Source organism: Giraffa tippelskirchi, chromosome 2 (genome assembly GCF_054371585.1).
Source record: "Giraffa tippelskirchi isolate mGirTip1 chromosome 2, T2T-mGirTip1v1.2.pri, whole genome shotgun sequence".
Lineage (NCBI taxonomy): Eukaryota > Metazoa > Chordata > Mammalia > Artiodactyla > Giraffidae > Giraffa > Giraffa tippelskirchi.
Genome location: NC_137276.1, coordinates 116196399 through 116215386, shown reverse-complemented (window position 1 = coordinate 116215386; position 18988 = coordinate 116196399). Strand labels below are relative to the sequence as shown.

General features: G+C 45.1%; 1 protein-coding gene across 7 annotated transcripts in view; it reads right to left on the bottom strand.

Moving 5' to 3' along the window:
* The window catches only part of TRIM67 (tripartite motif containing 67), a 63935-nt gene extending 45902 nt beyond the window's left edge, over positions 1–18033 (bottom strand). For 4 of the 7 annotated variants that reach the window (XM_081570336.1, XM_081570337.1, XM_081570338.1 and 1 more), the window contains exons 1-3: positions 17900–18033; positions 17282–17764; positions 16993–17188 (exon numbers count right to left, since the gene is read on the bottom strand). In XM_081570336.1, the coding sequence (XP_081426462.1) occupies positions 16993–17188; positions 17282–17764; positions 17900–18033 (813 nt within the window). Of the gene's footprint in view, positions 1–16992 lie in introns of all 7 variants that reach the window. The other 3 variants (XM_081570333.1, XM_081570334.1, XM_081570335.1) reach the window with 2 other exon arrangements.
* Positions 18034–18988: the final 955 nt, after the last annotated feature.

Sequence of the window (18988 nt, the reverse complement as noted above, 5' to 3'; positions counted from 1 at the left end):
AGTGTTAATCGCTCAGTTGTGTCTGACTCTTTGTGACCTCATGGACTGTAGTCTGCCCGGCTCCTCTGTCCATGGGATTCTCCAGGCAAGAATACTGGAGCGGGTTGCTATTCCCTTCTCCAAGGGATCTTCCTGACCCAGGGATCAAACTTGGGTCTCCTGCATTGCAGGTGGATTCTTTACCATCTGAGTCACTAGGGAAGCCCATATAATCACTGGATGGAATCATACTACACATACTATTTCTCTAGACCATAACGTCGGCTTTAAGTTCTTTACAGAAGAGGAGACATGGCCAAGTTGTTTGTCCCTTCAGGAAAGAAGCAGGAGCTACACTGGACTGAGTGCCCTGAAGTTACCATGAGTACCTTTCTTTACTTCATCTCACTTCATCCTCGCACATTTCAAGTGTGAAAACTGAAGCTGAGAGACATTAAGAAACTTACCTCAAGACACAGCTCTAAACTGAACCCAGAGCTTTTGATTTCAACCCAAATCCTTCCCATTATATCAGTCAGTGAGGACCAGAAGTTTGGTCCAGGCAGTACTAGGATAGATCATCTTTCTAGCATCCATTCATGTAGTGTGGTGGAAAGGCACCACGAAGGAGACAACTGGGTCATTAGGGTGACGGCTGCTTCTCAGGTCTCCTGCAAGATCTCGGACCCTGAAACAGTCCCCTCGTCTTTCCCACTGTGTTTGGCCTTGACATTCACAATGATCATGATCATGATGGTGACACTGGCTCTTCTTTTCCTAGCACTTACTGTGAGGTGTGCACTGCGCATGATCTCATTCCCTGGAAAGTGGTAGAGCTTTAGGATAGTTATCTCTAAGACAAAACTTCAGGGCTTCCCTGGTGGTCTAGAGGTTAAGAATCTGCCTGCTAATGCAGGGGACTTGTGTTCGATCCCTGGTCTGGGAAGAAACCACGTGATTTGGGGCAACTAAGCCTGTGGGCCACAACTACTGAGCCTGAGCTCTAGAGCCTGTGAGCTGCATCTAATGAAGCCCTCACTCCCTAGAGCCTGAGCTCCACAAGAGAAGCCACTGCAATGAGAAGCACTGCAACTGGAGAGCAGTCCCCACTCACTGGAACTAGAGAAAACCCACGTGCAGCAGTGAAGACCCAGTGCAGCCAAAAATAATTAAATAAACAAAATTTTAAAAATAAAAAATATTAAAAAAAAAACAACGAACTTTATTTATTCTATTTCTGCTACTTCTGGAGCACTAAAGAGTTCAGGAATGACAGTCTAGTAAACAGACTCAATCTGTTCTCTGGACAAGATGTAAAAGCTAACATTTGGGAAAAGTCTCATCCACATTTCTAGCTAGCTTCTGTCATCCCACGAGATCAATGCATTGTTTCCAAAACCACTAACAAATATAATGGGGGAGAGGTGTGCCATGATAATGAATGCAAATGGCTCTCTCCATCAGGGGCCAAGAAAAACGCATAATTCTTCCTGCCCTCATTTCCACGCTGTTCCCTATACTGTCCCTCTTGCATGAATCACACTGTTCCAAGAGTCACCATGAAGCTAAAAGGGACCCCACTGAAACAGTCATTTACTGTGTTGATATTAGAACACATTTTGATGTTGAGTCACCATTCACACAATAAATAGATGTTTCTGTGGCCTCCTGGGTGCCAACTTCTCTTCTGGGTACTGGGGGTACAAAAGGAGCAAGACAAAGCTCTTGCTGCCAAGATGTCCCAAATACAGCATTGTTTATGCATATGATGTATTGTTGTTGTTTAAAGCAGAGACATTACTTTGCCAACAAATGTCCATCTAGTCAAGGCTGTGGTTTTTCCAATAATCATGTATGGATGTGAGAGTTGGACTATAAAGAAAGCTGAGTGCCAAAGAATTGATGCTTTTGAACGGTGGTGTTGGAGAAGACTCTTGAGAGTCCTTTGGACTGCAAGGAGATCCAGCCAGGAAATTTCCTAAAGAAAATCAGTTCTGAATATTCATTGGAATGACTGATGCTGAAGCTGAAACTCCAATGCTTTGGCCACTTGATGCGAAGAACTGACTCGTTTGAAAAGACCCTGATGCTGGGAAAGATTGAAGGCAGGAGGAGAAGGGGACGACAGAGGATGAGATGGTTGGATGGCATCACCAACTCAATGGACATGAGTTTGAGTAAACTCCAGGAGTTGGTAATGGACAGGGAGGCCTGGCGTGCTGCAGTCCATGGGGTCGCAAAGAGTCAGACACGACTGAGTGACTGAACTGAATTGAGTCGCTAAGTTGTTTCCGACTTTGTGGCCCCATGGACTGTAGCCTGCCAGGCTCTGCTATCCTTGGAATACTGGAGTGTGTTGTCGTTTCCTTCTCCAGGGGATCTTCCTGACCCAGCAATCAAACCTGCGTCTTCTGCGTCTCCTGCATTGTGGGTGGATTCTTTACCACTGAGCCACCTGGGAAGCCCATGCATGTGATGTATAAAGTTGATTGAATAAAGAGAACTGGTAAGTCTCTGTCACCCACAAAATAGCACTGACAGGTGTAAATAAGAAAAGTCCAGTTAGATGGGATTTTACATTTAAAGCTGTTTAGCACATGAGAATGAGTGTCATGGAGACTCTGAGAAAACCCAGTTGGTAGAAAAGTAAACCAGGGCACAAGATTGTGTTTGCCTGAGGAAAGGCCAGAGACTAAAGAGTAATTCAGATCATGTTCCAGGGGTAGCACACCAGCCTGGGGCAGGATGGTGGGTGCACAAACCCCTGGGCCAGAATTCTGACTTTGTCCTTGTACAAAGGCCATTTGCAGGGCAAAGCCAGGTGATTTTTTTTTTTTTTAATCGCCTATAACCCAGATTACCTCTTCATTGGGATCAGACCAGCCCCAGTCACTGGCAACCATAATAAATGGTTTTGGGGACAATCATGTCTGATGAGGACTTATCTTAGAGTTTTCTATTCATGGTCAGGCTTCCTTGGTGGCTCAGGTGGTAATGAATCTGCCTGCAATGCAGGAGACCTGGATTGGATTCCTGGGTCGGGAAGATCCCCTGGAGCAGGGAATGGCAACCCACTCCAGTATTTTTGCCTGGAGAATCCCACTGACAAAGGAACCTGGCTGGCTACAGTCCATAGGGTCACAAAGAGTTGGACATGACTGAGAGACTTTCACTATCCATGGTCAAATTATATAAAAAGAAGAGAACACTCTCCTTTTCGTTTGGATACCTTCTTCCTTTCACCTCTCCAAATCCTCCCAACACTTTGAAACCCAGCTCAGCTCTGATCCCCTCCGTGCAGCCTACCCTGCCATCTGCTGTTGATCCGACTCTGCTCTGCACCCTTTTACACTTAGGGTTTAGCACCAGTCATCTGCACTCTGGGCTTCCCAGGTGGCACTGGTGGTAAAGAACCCATCTGCCAATGCAAGAGACACAAGAAACTCAGGTTTGGTCCCTGGGTCAGAAAGATCCCCTATAGTAGGAAACGGAAACCTGATCTAGTATTCTTGCCTGGAGAATCCCATGGGCAGAGGAGCCTGGTGGGCCACAGTCCATGGGGTCACAAAAAGTCTGACATGACTGAGTGACTGAGTACAATGACACATCTGTGCTCTGGCGCTGTTCTTTATTTCTTGTGTGCAAGTGGAGAGATTGGCCCTTCTGTCCATCTAAAAAACTAAAACTAATGGCCAGTGCAAAATCGACTCCTTTATCAACATTTTCCCAAGTTCCTTTCGCTGCCGCCTTGCTCCTGCAAGTCTTTTCTCTCATAATTTCCTCACTTCTTTTTTTGCCCCCTTTCTCCTCTTAACTCAGCAAAGCTAACTGAGATGTTCAAAAGGTTTTTGCTGCCAAGTTTTACTAGCAAACTGGATAAATACAACAACCTGGGGAAAATAATGAAAATTTACAAGAACCTTCAAAAGGATTATAGCCAGGCTATCTCTATTCTTCACTGAAATTTAAATGAAGCCAACAGCTAATCTTTCTTAGGCTCCCAAAGTAGCTGTCCCCTTAGACGCCACTTCTGGAATCCATTTATCCCATCATTCTCTCACCATTGTCTCAAGATCCAGAATGTTTTCTGAGTCTCAGATGCTGTGTGGGTAATTTAAGTTCCCTCATTTTAATAGAAATGGTGTCATGGTTGTCAGTGCCCCTCGTGTATGAATATATGTTCACCCCTGGCATTTGAAAGTAGGAACTTGACTTTCAATATCTTTCTTAACACCTCACACAATGTTGTATATTTAAGTCTCTCCTTTCAATCCCTGGGTAGGGAAGATCCCCTGGAGAAGGGCATGGCGACCCACTCCAGTATTCTTGCCTGGAGAATTGCAGGGACTGAGAAGCCTGGAGGGCTACAGTCCATGGGGATGCAAAGAATCAGACTCTACTAACACTTTCACTTTTTATTTCCCTGCTAAAAAAAACTACTCATCATTCATGACTGCAGCTCAAACACCATTTTCTCCTCAATCTCCCACTGGCTGCCCTTCCCCTTCCCAATCTCCAGGCAAAATTAACTGCCTTTCCCTCTCTCTTTCTCTCACCAGTTTATTCACATGACAAATATGGCACTTATTCCACTTTTTAATATCACTTGTACAAATATTACATGGGAGCAAAATTATCCTCTCCTCCAGTTGACTGTGAGCTCCCTGTAGCCTCTTTCAAGTGCATCCACAACCCTCAGCGCATCCTGTGGTTTACATAGGTGCCCAGTGAATGCCTATCCAATGGAATGTTTCAGTTGCATAACACGAAGCCTTGAGATGGTGTTTGTCCTTCCCATGCTGGAAGAGACACAAATGCACTCAGGAATGAAAGTCACCCTAACTGTACTCATACTTCCTGTGGACTGCACCACAGACATTCTGCCACCATCATCACCACCTTCACTACCACCATCACTATCACACCACCCAGAAAAACCCTGAAGTCTGTGTAGCCCAAGTGAAACAAGAAGTTCTGAGAACCAGAGGAGCTTGGAGAAGTTACCCATAATGTACACAAGCAGAAATCACTTGAGGAACTACCTGAATTTTGATTTAATCTTCCTGCTGGAAGGTAATTTTGCTCTCTTGTGTCTCTCTGAGTGTTGTCAGTGAGGCACTGATTGCTCTTTGTCGTGGGCGGTCCTTCCAAGGATGTTTGCATAGACAACCACATCAGAAACTGGACTTATTGTCTTCCTCTGGAGCGAAGAGCCCTATGCTTAATGCCTTTTACCAAAGATTCAGCTTCCCTAAGCTCATGTTTCTCTTCTGTAAGGCAATTTACTGTGTGTGTCGATGTCATCTGACTATCTTCATATCACCTTGGGGGAATTGGGCTCACGGAAATGGCACAAACATGCTGATACTCTGACTGTTGCTACTGCTGTGAGTAATAAACTGTCTTAAAATTCTCACCCAGGAGTTGCACGTCTCCTGTCCACATCCACGAACTGTGGCAAATGCATGTGTGAGCTTGTACACAGGCTAAAATCTCAAATCTCTCATGGTTCCTGACAGCCCCTCAGTGAAGTCTTCTGGCCTTAATGGGCCCTGACTTCCCCTCTGAGCATATTCCCCTCCAAACAAGCTACAGAAGTGGAATCCTGCTGAGGTATGTGGAAGACAAATATTCATCAGGAATAAGCTGCAAATACTTGTACAGGAAGCCAATTTGAGAGCTGATGATCACATCCTCCAAACAAGCTGAGATATGTGGTGATATACACATGAAAGTTGTAAAACAGGACGAATGATTCTGCAGTCAAGACCAGGCATAGTCATTCTGGAGTTTCTTTATTGTAAGGGACTAAAAGGGAGAAGGGAGCAGTCATGCATCCCAGTGACTGGGAGGGTCCCTATTTCTTGTTGAACATATCTTCTTGAACATTTTCAAACAGAATTTTGCTTTTGTAACAGTGACTGGACACTGTTCAAAAGTAGAGGACTTTCTTAACAAGATTTTCCAGAAGTTTCTTTTTCTTTTTTGCTTTATTCAAGCAAGCCACTTGCTTGATTATTTATTAATCTATTTAGTTCAAAGGGGATTTAAGACAACTTTCAAGGGTTTATAGAATTCAAGATTGCATTACTTAAAGAAAAAGAAAGGATGCAGCATAAAATGGAGCTGGAAATGTGGTTCAAAATTTATAACATAAATTTCACACCAAATTGTATCCTTTGTGTACACACCAAATATTTGGCTCTAAGCATTTTGGCAACCAAAGGGAAAAGTGAAATCTGACTATTTGCATAATCTAAAGGATCTATTAGATTTTAAAAGGGAGACATCTGCACCTCAGAGCTGGCTTGAAGGAGAGATGTGACATTCACCGCAGGAAAATACAAAGCCCTACCAAGACCCTTATCTCCCTCCAAATAAAAACCTTAAGCCACTGGGGACAAACAGCAAAATCTGTCCCTTTCCCCTACCACCCCAAGCAAAGTGAAAACCTCACAGGGCTGGAGACAGGGAAAAGAAAAATAACAATCCTCCTGGAGAAGATGCAAGAGACACCCATGGGTTCAGATCATTCAAGGCTTCCTACTTCTGGGGAAAGGCAGGACAACTGAGAAGATGCAGAGGAAAGATAAAAAGGGTCTAATCTGTTGACTTGACACAACCTAGGAAAGAATCAGTGAACTTAAAGAGAGATCAATAGAAACTAATGAAACTGTAACACAGAGACAAAAAGAATGATTAAAGGGAAAAGAACAGAGCATGCAAGAACTGTGGGATAATATCAAACAGTGTAACATACATGTAATTGAAATACCAGCAGTAAAAGAGAGAGAGAGCAGAGCAAAAGAATAATCTGAAGATAATAGATGAGAATTTTCTAAAAATAGTAAAAGACGTCAAACTGTGAATCAGAGACGCTCAGAGAACACTAAGCAGCATTCAGTTCACTCACTCAGTCTTGTCCGACTCTTTGTGACCCCATGGACTGCAGCACGCCAGGCTTCCCTGTCCTTCACCATCTCCCAGAGCTTGCTCAAACTCAAGTCCATTGAGTCGATGATGCCATCCAACCATCTCATCCTCTGTCATCCCTTTCTCTTCCTGCCTTCAATCTTTCCCAGCAACAAGGTCTTCTCCAATGAGCTAAGCAGCATATGAATGTATAAACTTCTCTCCATTTCTGGACTTTCCTGGTGGTCCAGTGGTTAAGAATCCACCTGCCAATGCAGGGGACATGGATTCAATCCCTAGTCAGGGAATATTCTATGTGCTGTGGGGCACCTAAGCCCATGCACCACAACTGCTAAGCCCACTGCACCGCAACTACTGAAGCCTGTGTGCCTAGAGCCCTTGCTCCTAGAGCTCGTGCTCCACAAGAAAGCCACCACAATGAGAAGCCTGCACGCTACAACTAGAGAGTAACCCCTACTCACCACAACTAGAGACAGCCCATGTGCAGCAATGAATACCAAGTACAAACAAACAAACAAAAAAATAACTTCTCCCCATTTCTGCAGCCTTCCTCCTAGTTTAAGTCCATATTTACAGTCCAGGTGACTCCCATTGCCTCTAAGTGGTCTTCCTTCCTCTACTCTAATCCCCCTACCACACATTTTCCAACTGCAGTAAAAAAACAAATAATAATAATAATATTAAAAAAAATAAACTCCTCAGCTTAAAGTCCCCCAGTCATCTCCCTTTGCATTTAACATAAAATCGCATACATTGCCTGCACCCTCTGGATCCTGTCTGTATCTGCTCCTGCCACTTATCCACTTTTTTCATGTACTCTTAAGGTTCTTGGGTCTTGCTCTCCCCATGAAGTGAGCTGTCTTCAGAATTGTGCTGGGTTGGTTACTTCTCAGCCAGTCTTCAAATTCTGCTTTTTCCAACCTTCCCCATGAACAAGTCTGCCTACTGCTTTTTAATCACATTTTTTACTTTCATCTTAGTACTTATTATTATCAGAAATTATCCAATATGTTTACTTGTTTATGCACATGTTGATTTTCTCTCTCCCCCTAACTAGATCTCTGCTCTTGGGAGGAAAAGAACATGCCCTTCCATGGCCTTGGTGCTTACAATGGTCCCTGGCATGATACTGGCATTGAAGATTTCAGTGTTGATTGAATAAGCAATTAGGTCATTTGAAGAATAAATATGCATTAGTGGCTTAGGTTCAGAGGAAGGAATTACAGGTCAAGAGGCATCATCAACTTTTAAGTTATCCTCAGTGAGTGCTAGAGATGACTTTTAGTCATGTGGGTACACAGCTCGGCTGAGAGGTAGCCAGACATTTGATAACACATGATTTATGGAGTGATGTTAGCCACAATTCTCTGCTTCAAAGAAGACTGACATTTCTGATTATTCATATTTTATTGGTTTTCTGGTTTTATAGATATCACTCAGAATATATAGATATCAAACCATAAGGAAAAATTTAGAGAATGGATAAGTACAAATATTTGCCTAAATTTCCTGACACAACCTTGACCTATTTTTTAAAACGACTCACTGTCTGGACAGGTTTTTCAGATGCCATGTGACCAAGGCCCAGATTCTCCTACTGTATGAGTGCTGGAGGGGTCCAGATTCCAGTCTCTTATATCTGTCATTTGGACTCCCCCACCTCACCGGTTCCTGTCTTTTGTGGATCCTTCCCTATTCTCTCTTTCCTGCAAACCACTTCTCCCTTCTGTAGCCACATGAAAAATGAAGAGACAGAGTTATTTGATATTTTAGATTTCCTCCAGCACTCCAATTCTTTTATCCTATTTGTTTCTGTAGCCCATTGCAGTCAAACGAGGGAGGGGTTGTGCCCCACGCGCTGCTCCACTTTCTAGACTGTGTCCGCCAACCCTTTATTTTTTTTCCACTGCTAATGACTCTTTAGGGGATGACGTATGCCACCTGTTTTTGTTCAGATACACAGAGTATTCTGTTATATTTTTGTAGTCAATTGAAAGGTACAAAGGAAGAAACTCGATCATAATTTTACAGAATCATTTCACAAATTGCTGTGCAACTGTAACAGCTCCCTCAACCTCACTGTTCCTCATCTGCAAAGGAGGAGGCTGGAGTTATGATCTCTGCTAGGAAACAGCCTACCCTAGAAAATGGAAATTCTAAGCAGGGAGGCATGACAGCCCCACAATATCTGCCTGGATTTTCTCCTGCTCCTTTGGGTTTCATGGTTCTGAGAGTTCCAACCTCCCTCATTCTCTGGGCAGGCCCTTCAAAACTGCCTAAAAAGTGAATAAAGCACCCTCTTTGCTTCTTTACAGAAGGACTAAGACACAAACCCAAAGGAAACCCAGACACACAAACAGCAGTGGACATGTTTCTGTTCAGACCAAGGAAGCAGTGAAGAGCATCTGTCTGAAGTTCCCTTCCCATGAGACACCTATGCCCTGGCCCGGGAGGGTTCAGATAGCACCACCACCCCTCAGAGATTCCTGCCTATCTCTGGGTCAGGTGGGTTTTGAGTACCATACTGCCTCCCTCCCAGCACCCAGAATCTGCTGAGCTTGAAGATTCCCAGGGTAATTAAGACTCTGGTTCAAACCTCTCAGACCCCCTAGAGTCCCCTTTGCACTGCTTCTCAGATGACGTGCACAGAGTGTTGCGCCCAGCGCCCTTGAGCCCCCAAAGTATTCCCATCAGGGCTTCTCAAACTTTAACATTCGTCTGGATCAACTAGGGATGTTGCTGAATTCAAATCATGGGTCAGTGACTGTGGCGGGTCTCAAGATTCCACATTTCCAACAAGCTCCCAGTGCTGCTGCTGCTCCGCAGACCACTCTTTGAGTCACGAGGTCGTAGTCTAGACGTTGGCACTTTTTTCCCCCCAAAAAGAACCAGACAGTAAATATTTTTGGCTTTTCAGGCTATAGATCTCTGGTCACAACTACCTAACTCTACCAAAAGCAACCATAGCCCAAAGAAGCCACGGGCAGAATGTAAGCAAATGAGGATGGCTGTGTCCCAAGAAAACTTTAGTTACAGAAACAGGCGGTATGCCAGCTTGTCAGCCCCTCTAATCCAGCTCAGAGATTAGGAGATCTCTCCTTTCTAAAACAATCTCTCTCACTGGCATCTACAAGCAAGGTCCTGTCTCCACCAATGTAGATCTAGATACAGTACTTCCCACTGCAGGCTAAAAATAGAACACCTTAGCCATGGAGTGACCACCAGTACTACACTAGGAAATACATTCTTCTGTAGTAATCTGGGGTTGTCCTTTCACAATCTCTAAGGTCCTTCTCAATTCTCCTGAACCCCTATCCTCCATAAATAGTCTTCAAAGAGAAGAGAAATTAATTCAAGTTTATGGATTCTTGCTTTCTCTCAAACACACTTTTGTTTTTCAGATGTATGGAATGATGAGGAAAGAGGATACTTCAAATCTTGTAACACAGGGGTTCTTTCTAATAGTTGTTCTTGAATTACTGACCTGTCTGGAATTAAATCCAAGCAAGAGGCAGGCTACAGCCCTGGTGGCTTTAAAGACAGTGGTGATGTTAAAACGGAGGGTGGTTTCAGAAGACGATGCAGACTCTGCTTATCAGAGTCAGCTCGTGTTCCCAGGTGTCTAAGCAGTTTTGCCACTGGTTCTTAGCCAGTCTGGGACTGACAGAACAGAAGCCAGCCTATGCAATTCATTTCCCAGAGCTCCAGAGTTGCTGAAAGATTCAACATTTCAAACAGTCCAGGTTTACACTCAGATTATGTATATTTCCATGCTACATGCTCTGACAGCTCTGAGAGATTTCTGTTAAGTAACTCTCAGCTTGCAGTAATTAGCCAGAAAGCTGGAAACTTCAGACCTCCCAGAAGATTTTTGCCAAACACTTCTCTTTACCTAAATCTCTTTTCCCCCTTTCAAACCCACTCAAAAATGCCTTAGATGAGCCCTGAAGACTCGGTCTTTTCATGGGCCTTAATTCAAGAGGGGATAGGTAGTGCTAGCTGTAAAGAACTTGCCTGCCAACACAGGAGACCTAAGAGACTCAGGTTTGATCTCTGGGTTGGGAAGATCCCCTAGAGTAGGGCATGGCAATCCACTCCAGTATTCTTGCCTGGAGAATCCCATGGACAGAGGAGCCTGGTGGGCTATAGTCCGTAGGGTTACAAAGAGTTGGACACTGCTGAAGTGACTTAGCACACACGTGCATATTTAAGCAATAGTTATGCATATTAAACCAGTTTTTGAGGGCAGACAGATCACAGGCAGGTAGTTAAAAATATAAAAACCTAGATACTGTGATCCTCTTTAAAAATAGTTCTAATAATAATGTAATGAAAATAGCAAACAATGGTTACTAGAAACAAGACAATCCATCTAATTATTTTCCTCCATGGTCCTTGTCAACATGAATTTAAAATTTTTAATATAATTTTGCTATTGGGAGAAAAGATAGGTATGAACCTTATGGAAAGCAATTTGGCAACATTAATCAGATGTCTGAAAGCCAGATCTCCTTTGATGTAGCAGCTCCATATTTAGAAATTTAACTTAAAGTGATTATTAACTATATAGTTAAATCTTTTCAAGATTTAACTTGAAAAATGTTCCTATCAGCAAAAGACTGAAAACACCTAGATAAAGTCCAGCATGAAGGTGTGGATAAATCCTTACAATGGAATAACATGGAGCCATCCAAAATGGTGTACATTAATTGACAGGAAAGATATTCACATTGTATTGTTAAAGAAAAAAAAAGACAGTTATAAAATAAATATATAATAGAATTCTAGAATAAAAAACTTCAAAATGTTAGACTTTGTTTTTCTCAGCAAATTGAAATTTGGGGATGATATTTAATTTCTACATCTCTACATTCGTAATTCTAATTCTTAACAAAGAGCATTTATTCCCTGTGTTATAATGTGCTATAAGTATTCTAATAAATATATTTATGCTGCTGCTGCTGCTGCTAAGTCGCTTCAGTTATGTCTGACTCTGTGTAATCCCATAGACAGCAGCCCACCAGGCTCCCCTGTCCCTGGGATTCTCCAGGAAAGAACACTGGAGTGGGTTGCCATTTCCTTCTCCAAATATATTTATGATCATGTACAATTATGATTACATGTTCTGCTTTTGTCATTCATGTGTTATCTTTTAGCATGAAAGTGAAGAGTGAAAGTGAAGTCGCTCAGTCCTGTCTGACTCTTCGTGACCCCATGGACTGCAGCCTACCAGGCTCCTCCATCCATGGGATTTTCCAGGCAAGTGTACCGGAGTGGGTTGCCATTGCCTTCTCCAAATATATTTATGATCATGTACAATTATGATTACATGTTCTGCTTTTGTCATTCATGTGTTATCTTTTAATGGAGAAAGTCTTTCCTCTGAGGCTTTAAAGTTTAAATCCCACTCTTTATCTCTTCTGTAAAAATAAGGTAGGACCAGGCTGCTGAGAAGCCTGGCAGATCCTTGGGACATGACAGTAACCTGAAGTCCATCTTTCCGGTGATTTTCAGACCTTACTGTCTCCTTTGCTCTAGTGAAATGCTGACTCATTGGGAACAGTATTCCTGGGGTACAACGAGATTTTGTTTTGATTCTCTTCTATTGTCCATGGTTCTCAAAAGACTTCTGAAGAAGGGCTTATCCAGCAGTCCCTGCCTCAGTTCAAGAATCAACTTCTACCCATTTTAATTCAGAGTCCTGCACTTAGCAGGAATTACACTGGTGCTGAGATTCTGTGACATGTCACACTAGGAAGAGGTCCATCCCACAGTGACCCTCTCCTTCTAGTTTCAGGATAATTAGAATTCTACTCAATAGCAAAAAGACAAAAGCTCTCATGGAACACCTCCCTTCTTTGTCCTGTCTTTTGCACTGTATTGCTTCTTCACATCAAATTATTTGAAATGATTAAGCCTCTTCCAGGAGAAACATTTAAAAATGTGTTTGGCCAAGACCTGAAGTGTTTACACTGTTTTTGAGAGGTGATAATCAACCTTGCTGCAGAATAGATTTCAGTGTCACTTACATGTCTCTTTGCCCAAGAATCACTAATTAGATGGCAAGCTCCGGTTGCACTAGAGAGGAATTCATGCTTTGATTCAGGCTTCTCCAGTCATAGGGACATTAGAGAAATATTTCTGTTCTGATTCCAGTTCTGGTAGTGTACCAAGATTGTCATGGCTCCTGGGATTTTCAGACTGTGACAACGATGACGATGACAACAAAATCCAGAGACTCTAATAAGTTTTACTAAAGAACTCAAACCGCCATGGTGGGGGTGTGAAATTGAGTTTATCTTTCAAAAGTAGTCATCTAGGGACTTCCCTGGCAGTCCAGTGGTTAAGACTTGGCCTTCCAGAGCGTGGGGTTGGATCCCTGGTCAGGGATCTTATGTGCCTCAGGGCCGAAAAACCAAAACATAAAACAGAAGCAATATCATAACAAATAATGACTTTAAAAATGCTCCACATGAAAAAAATAATCTTAAAAATAAACAAACAAACAAAAGTAGCCACCTTCACAGCTCAAAATGGTGGTCTAGATGCCTGCTCACAAAGCAAGATCAAACTCCACCAGGGCTCCCTCGGTTATTTTTTCTTTAGATTTCCACCCTAGTTGAGATGATAAGGAGCACTTAATGATTTCCCGTTCTGTAGAAAAACAGCACCTGGTGAAAGAGAATAGCAGGACTTCTCATTCTTGAAAAGAAGTTTTCACAGAAGTATCTCCTAGAATTCCTTCTTTACTTAGGAGTACGTCTTAGTTCCCTGAAGACGTGATATTAAATTGAGACACTTAGATTCTGCATAGCTATGTTTTCCACAGATAACTGTCCCACTCTATTGAGCAAATATCATGTATTCTTTTCATATTTCCTCAGATAGAAAAGTTGTAAAACTGCTGTTGACACCAAATCAAGATGACCAGTGTTTTCTCTGCATGATCTTGGTTCTTGAAACCATTGCTCATTATCCAACTCACTTTTCCAGGTAAGAGACTTAATCTTTTAAGATTGCAGATTCACCTCAACACATTTTGGTTTTCACTCTATACTAAGCCTAAAAATTTGGGTGGCAACATCCGAAATTAGTTCTAGCTATCTAAGCTGTGAAAATTTACCAGCTTGTAAATCTGAATGTAAACCTTGCCTTGAAAATTGATCACAACCTCTTTGCAGAAGATTTCTTTATTTGTAAAATAATGTCTCTTCACTTGAAAGATACAATCAGTAAGGCAGCTACAATTACCGTGAAGTGATATGCAACAAAATGTCATATGGCCCAGCCTCCTTCAGTCAAGCACGTTTTACAGGCCTACAGGGAAGGTTTTCTTCCTATCCTGTCCCAAGACTGTTATTTTCTTTTACCATCTCTTCTGTACTAGAGCTGCAATCTTACTTCTTTTATATGCTGCCACTCACCTGCACTCCAGTGATTCCTCATTTCCACCTCCATATTATTTGAAGTAAATGAATGGATGACTGAACGGTAGTGGATGGATGATAGGCTATGAAACTCATATTAAAAGGCACTATCTCATTGAAAACATAACCTAAATAAAGAATTACAATGGTGTTTGCAAAAAAAAAAAAATGTCATATGGACGACAGCTCACTGGAGCGGACATTCTTATTTAGCTCAAAGCTATTTTAGGACTCGACATGCTGCTAGTTCATGTTTTCTCCAGATTACCAAGCCACTGTGGTCAAATAACAACTATTTGCTGCTGCCCTGTAGCTTTCTGCAAGTTTAGTGCTTTTAAGGATTAGGACTATAATTCACCCAGCCGTGTCTGACTCTTTGCGACCCCATGGATTGTAGCCTACCAGACTCCTCCATGGAATTCTCCAGGCAAGAATACTGGAGTGGGTAGCCATTCCCTTCTCCACGGGATCTTCACAAGCCAGGGATCAAACCTGGATCTCCTGCATTGCAAGCAGATTCTTTACCATGTGAGCCACCAGGGAAGCCAATAATAATAATAATAATAATAATAAATAATATATATTAGTTACTGTGAGTCAGGTACTGTGCTAGAGGGTAAACATACAGTATTCTACTTATCCTAACAATAATTATCTGAGTTAGACATTATTCAGTGGGTTTAAAATTTTGCCTAAATGTTTACAGCAAGTGAGTTACAAATCCTGAGAGTTGGATCTAGGTCTGTGTAATTTACAACATGGTTTCTCTCAGAGACATGAGAAATAGAATATTTCAACACACAAAGCTGTCACAGTTACCAGCAACTGCAGCCACCATGGATGGTGAGCTGGTGAACTCCAAGGGAACTCAGGAAGGAAAGAATACCAGCCATCTAGTAGCCATCACTGCAGCCACTCCCTATGGTGAGCCCTGAGGAAACTAAGGATGTGAAGAAAACACAGGATATTGGCCCCCAATAGCTGAGGTGCATATCAAAGGAATGATTTCAGTGAGCCCAGACTCTTGCATCTTCCCATATATAGAAAAGCCTTAAATTCCTCAACTTGGGTTATCTGGTTTTCTTTAATTAACGATAATCTTTTGATGTTCCCTTGTTTGCAAAATTTCTGTATAACCTGGCTCTTCCCCTCACCTCCTCAGAGCAGTTCTCTCAGGGTTTTTTGAGCTGCTGCCTCCCGGGCATGAAGTCCTGAAAATTTGCACTGAATAAAACATAACTCTCAATTTTACGTTGTGAATATTTTCAAGTCCACAGACAGTATTGATATTTTTATGGGTTATTGTTTTGGTGGAGGTTGTCTGTGCACTGTAAGCTATTTAGAAGCTTCTTGGCCTCTAACCCAGATGCTAGGGGCAACTTCTTTTTTTTTTTTTTCCTTTCTCTTTTTTTCTTTTCTTTTTTTGATTTTTTTCTATTTTTTTTTATTCTTTTATTTTTATTTTTTTGGGGGGGGGCAACTTCTTAAGTGTGACAACCAAAACTGTCTCCAGACATTGGCAATGTCCTATAAGGAGAGTGAAATTTTTCCCAAATGAGAATCACTGCTCTAGAATTAGAGATTTGACTAGATTTCTCTTTTCTGGCCTATAATGCAGATTTCTCTCTCCAAGGTGGATTTCTAAAGTGTTTCTCATTTTTTTTCTTTGAAAATGTTGAGTTACAGAAATAACTGGCACACTGTAGCAGAAATTGTATAGCAACTATAATAAAGTATAGCAACTATAATAAATCTATAGTATAAATGGTTGGCACCTTCTTCTCTCCCACCTGTGCTCTCCTTTTTGTCCATTTCCAGTTGAATGATATGAAGAGAGAACTATGGCAAGTTGCCTTATTTTCCTGTATCTTTCCTCCTCAATCAGAATACATACTTCCTGTTGGGCTCTTTGGAGACATCCTGCTTCTTTGTGGGGCAACAGTTTACTGGAAAGAGGACGTTGAATGATAAACATACAAATTTGCATTTGGAATCTTTGAACAAGGAACCTGGATCACTGACCTTAGCAGTGAGTCCAGTTGCTCAGCCTGGCCTTTGATTAGGAAATTAAGGTGAATATTTGTTAGAAAAACTGAACTCATTCATGCCTTGGGTTCTGATCAAGGGTCTCACCTGATTTTGAAGGCTTTTCTCCTTCTGTGTCAGATATGAAGATACACTGGCAGCCACAATTGTATGCGAGTTGTCTATTAGAGGCTGTTCCTTCTCACTAGGGAGGTGGCATCCCCAGGCAAGGCCCCGGGAAGATGGCTTAAGGCAGCCTGAAGATGAATGTGCGTCGCTGTCTTCCTAAGAGCTTACTCTGCAACCCTGCCACACTTCCATTACCCAGAGTCCCAGTAAGAGAAAGTCCCTCTATAAATCCATGTGTCATAAATCCAAAGGGGTCATCAATGTAACTTATTAGCCAACTTTGGGAGTGAAAGAGTCCTGTGACCTGCTTCTGCATTCTGGATGACTTTTGGGTAGAATCAAAACAGCCTCAAGAGGGAGGGGACCTAGTGTGTCATCTTTCCATTCCCTTCCCATTTTCAACACCAGCTCAGAGTACTTGGAGTTCAACTAACCAACGGGAGGGGGCACCCTTTTCTTTGCACCCGTGGTCCGCGTGCCCTGCCCAGAGGGCGCTCACCTTGTGCTGTTTCCACATGGCCCCCAGCGGCTTCACTTCGTGCTTGCCGTGCCGGCCTTCCTCCAGGCATAGATAGCACACCGGGGTTCGGCAGCTTAAGCAGTACATGCTGTAGTTCTCCATTTCGTGTTCGGGGCAAGTAGGGTACTTGCGGGCGGTGTTGCCCCCCGCCGCTCCGGCCCCGGTGGCTCCCGGGCTCTTGCAGCCTCCACTTCCGCTGGGGGCGCCCTGGACAGCGCCCAGGGACCCGGAGGTGACCTCGGAGGGGGCGGGCGGCGGCGGCGGCTGCACCAGGCGATGCTTAGCGAAGGGTCCCCGGGATGGATGGCACTTGAGCTGGCAAGCAGCGCAGTAGAGCACGTCACACTGCTCGCAGAGCGTAGCGGCCGGCTCCGGCGGGGTGCGGTCGCACAACTGGCAGATGGCTACCGCAGCAGCTGCGGACGCCCCCGGCGCCGCCCCGCGGCCCTGCTGATACCGCTGCACGATGGCCTCAAGCAGTCGGTTGCGCTGGAAGCCGCGCAGGCCGCGGTGGTCCAGGGAAGCGCTGCGGTGGCACTGCGGGCACGTGATGGAGCTTGAGGACGAGGACAGCGAGGAGCAGGCGGCGCCCCGGGCAGCAGCGGCAGAGGAGCCGGGAGGCGCGGGCACCATGGGCAGCACGCGAACCCCGTTTGGGGACTTGAGGCTCGGGGTGTAAGAGCCATAACCGCTGTCTGTCTCGCTGTACAAGCTCAGCTTGTCCGCGTGGTCGCTGCCGCCTCCCGCACCGCTGCCCAGGCCTCCAGCTGCGCTACCGCCCGCGCCGCTGCAAGCCGGGCCAGCCGCCGCCTCCTGATCTAGAGGGGGCGCGGCGGCGGCGCCTGAGGACAGCGCTGAGCCCCGAGAGTGCAGAAGCGGCGGGGGCAGGTGTTGCTCACCGTCCGGGGTCTGCACCGCGATGGTACGAGCACAAGGCAGGCAGACATTGTGGGAACATGGCAAGATGATGGGCTCCCGAAACAGGGAGCCGCACACTGGGCACTTCAGCTCCTCCTCCATCGCTGCGCCGGCGGAGAACTGCTCAGGGTGGAAGGTGGAATGGCCCAAGCTCCGGAGACGGGCAGAGGAGAATAAGTGAGGTTAGCACCAGTGAGATGAGAGGAAGGGGCATCACACGGGCATGACTACTTTGCAACCCGTGGGCACGCCCCTCTCTCTGTCCTGGGGCCACCGCCCATAGACGATAAGGTGAGGGGGAAGAGGTAAAAGAGGGTCCTCACCTCCTGCCCGCGAGGCTCCTGCACCAGAAGCTTCAACCTGCGGCCAGAGTCCGGAGCTCGTCGGCTGCCCTCGCGGTGGCCTGCGAAATGCTTTAGGTGATGAATCAGCACTAGCGCCGCCGCCGGCAGCAGCGGGCGTCTCCTCTTCACATTGGAACCAGCTGCTGGGTTGCGGATCGCTAGCTCTCCCGTTTCAGCCCCTCGGTTCCATATCCCAGTGGGCAGCTGTCCAGGGGTCCCCTTTGCCCTCGCCCCGCCCCTAGTCCGGGCAATCTGTGAGAAGGCGGGCGAGCAGGCAGCTTGGCCTTGGGGCTGGGTTCAGCACCACGAGGCGACGGACAGCGCCCGGGAACAGAAGGTGCAGCTGGAGCTTCTCTTGCGCGGACCCAGGGGCCGCCACCTGCCGGGTCTCCGCGCCAGCGACTACCTCCGGCGGCTGTGCCGGCCGGGAGACCTTCTCTCACCTCCCTCTCCGGCCGCTGCTGCCGCGGGCGGAGCGCACCCTGGGGCTCTCTCCCCGAGGGCAGGATTGACCCGCTGCTTCGGTTCGCAGCCTCTGCTCCCGCGGCGCCTCTGACCTTGGCCGCGCGACGCTGCAGCCAGCGGGCTGAGGGCGAGCGCCTGGCTGGCTCGGGAATCCCCTCTCGCCTCTCTCCCCTCGCAGCCTCCTCCCGACGCCGCGCGCCCAGGAGTTGTAATTTCCACAGCCGAGAGTAGTGATGGGGAGGAGGGGA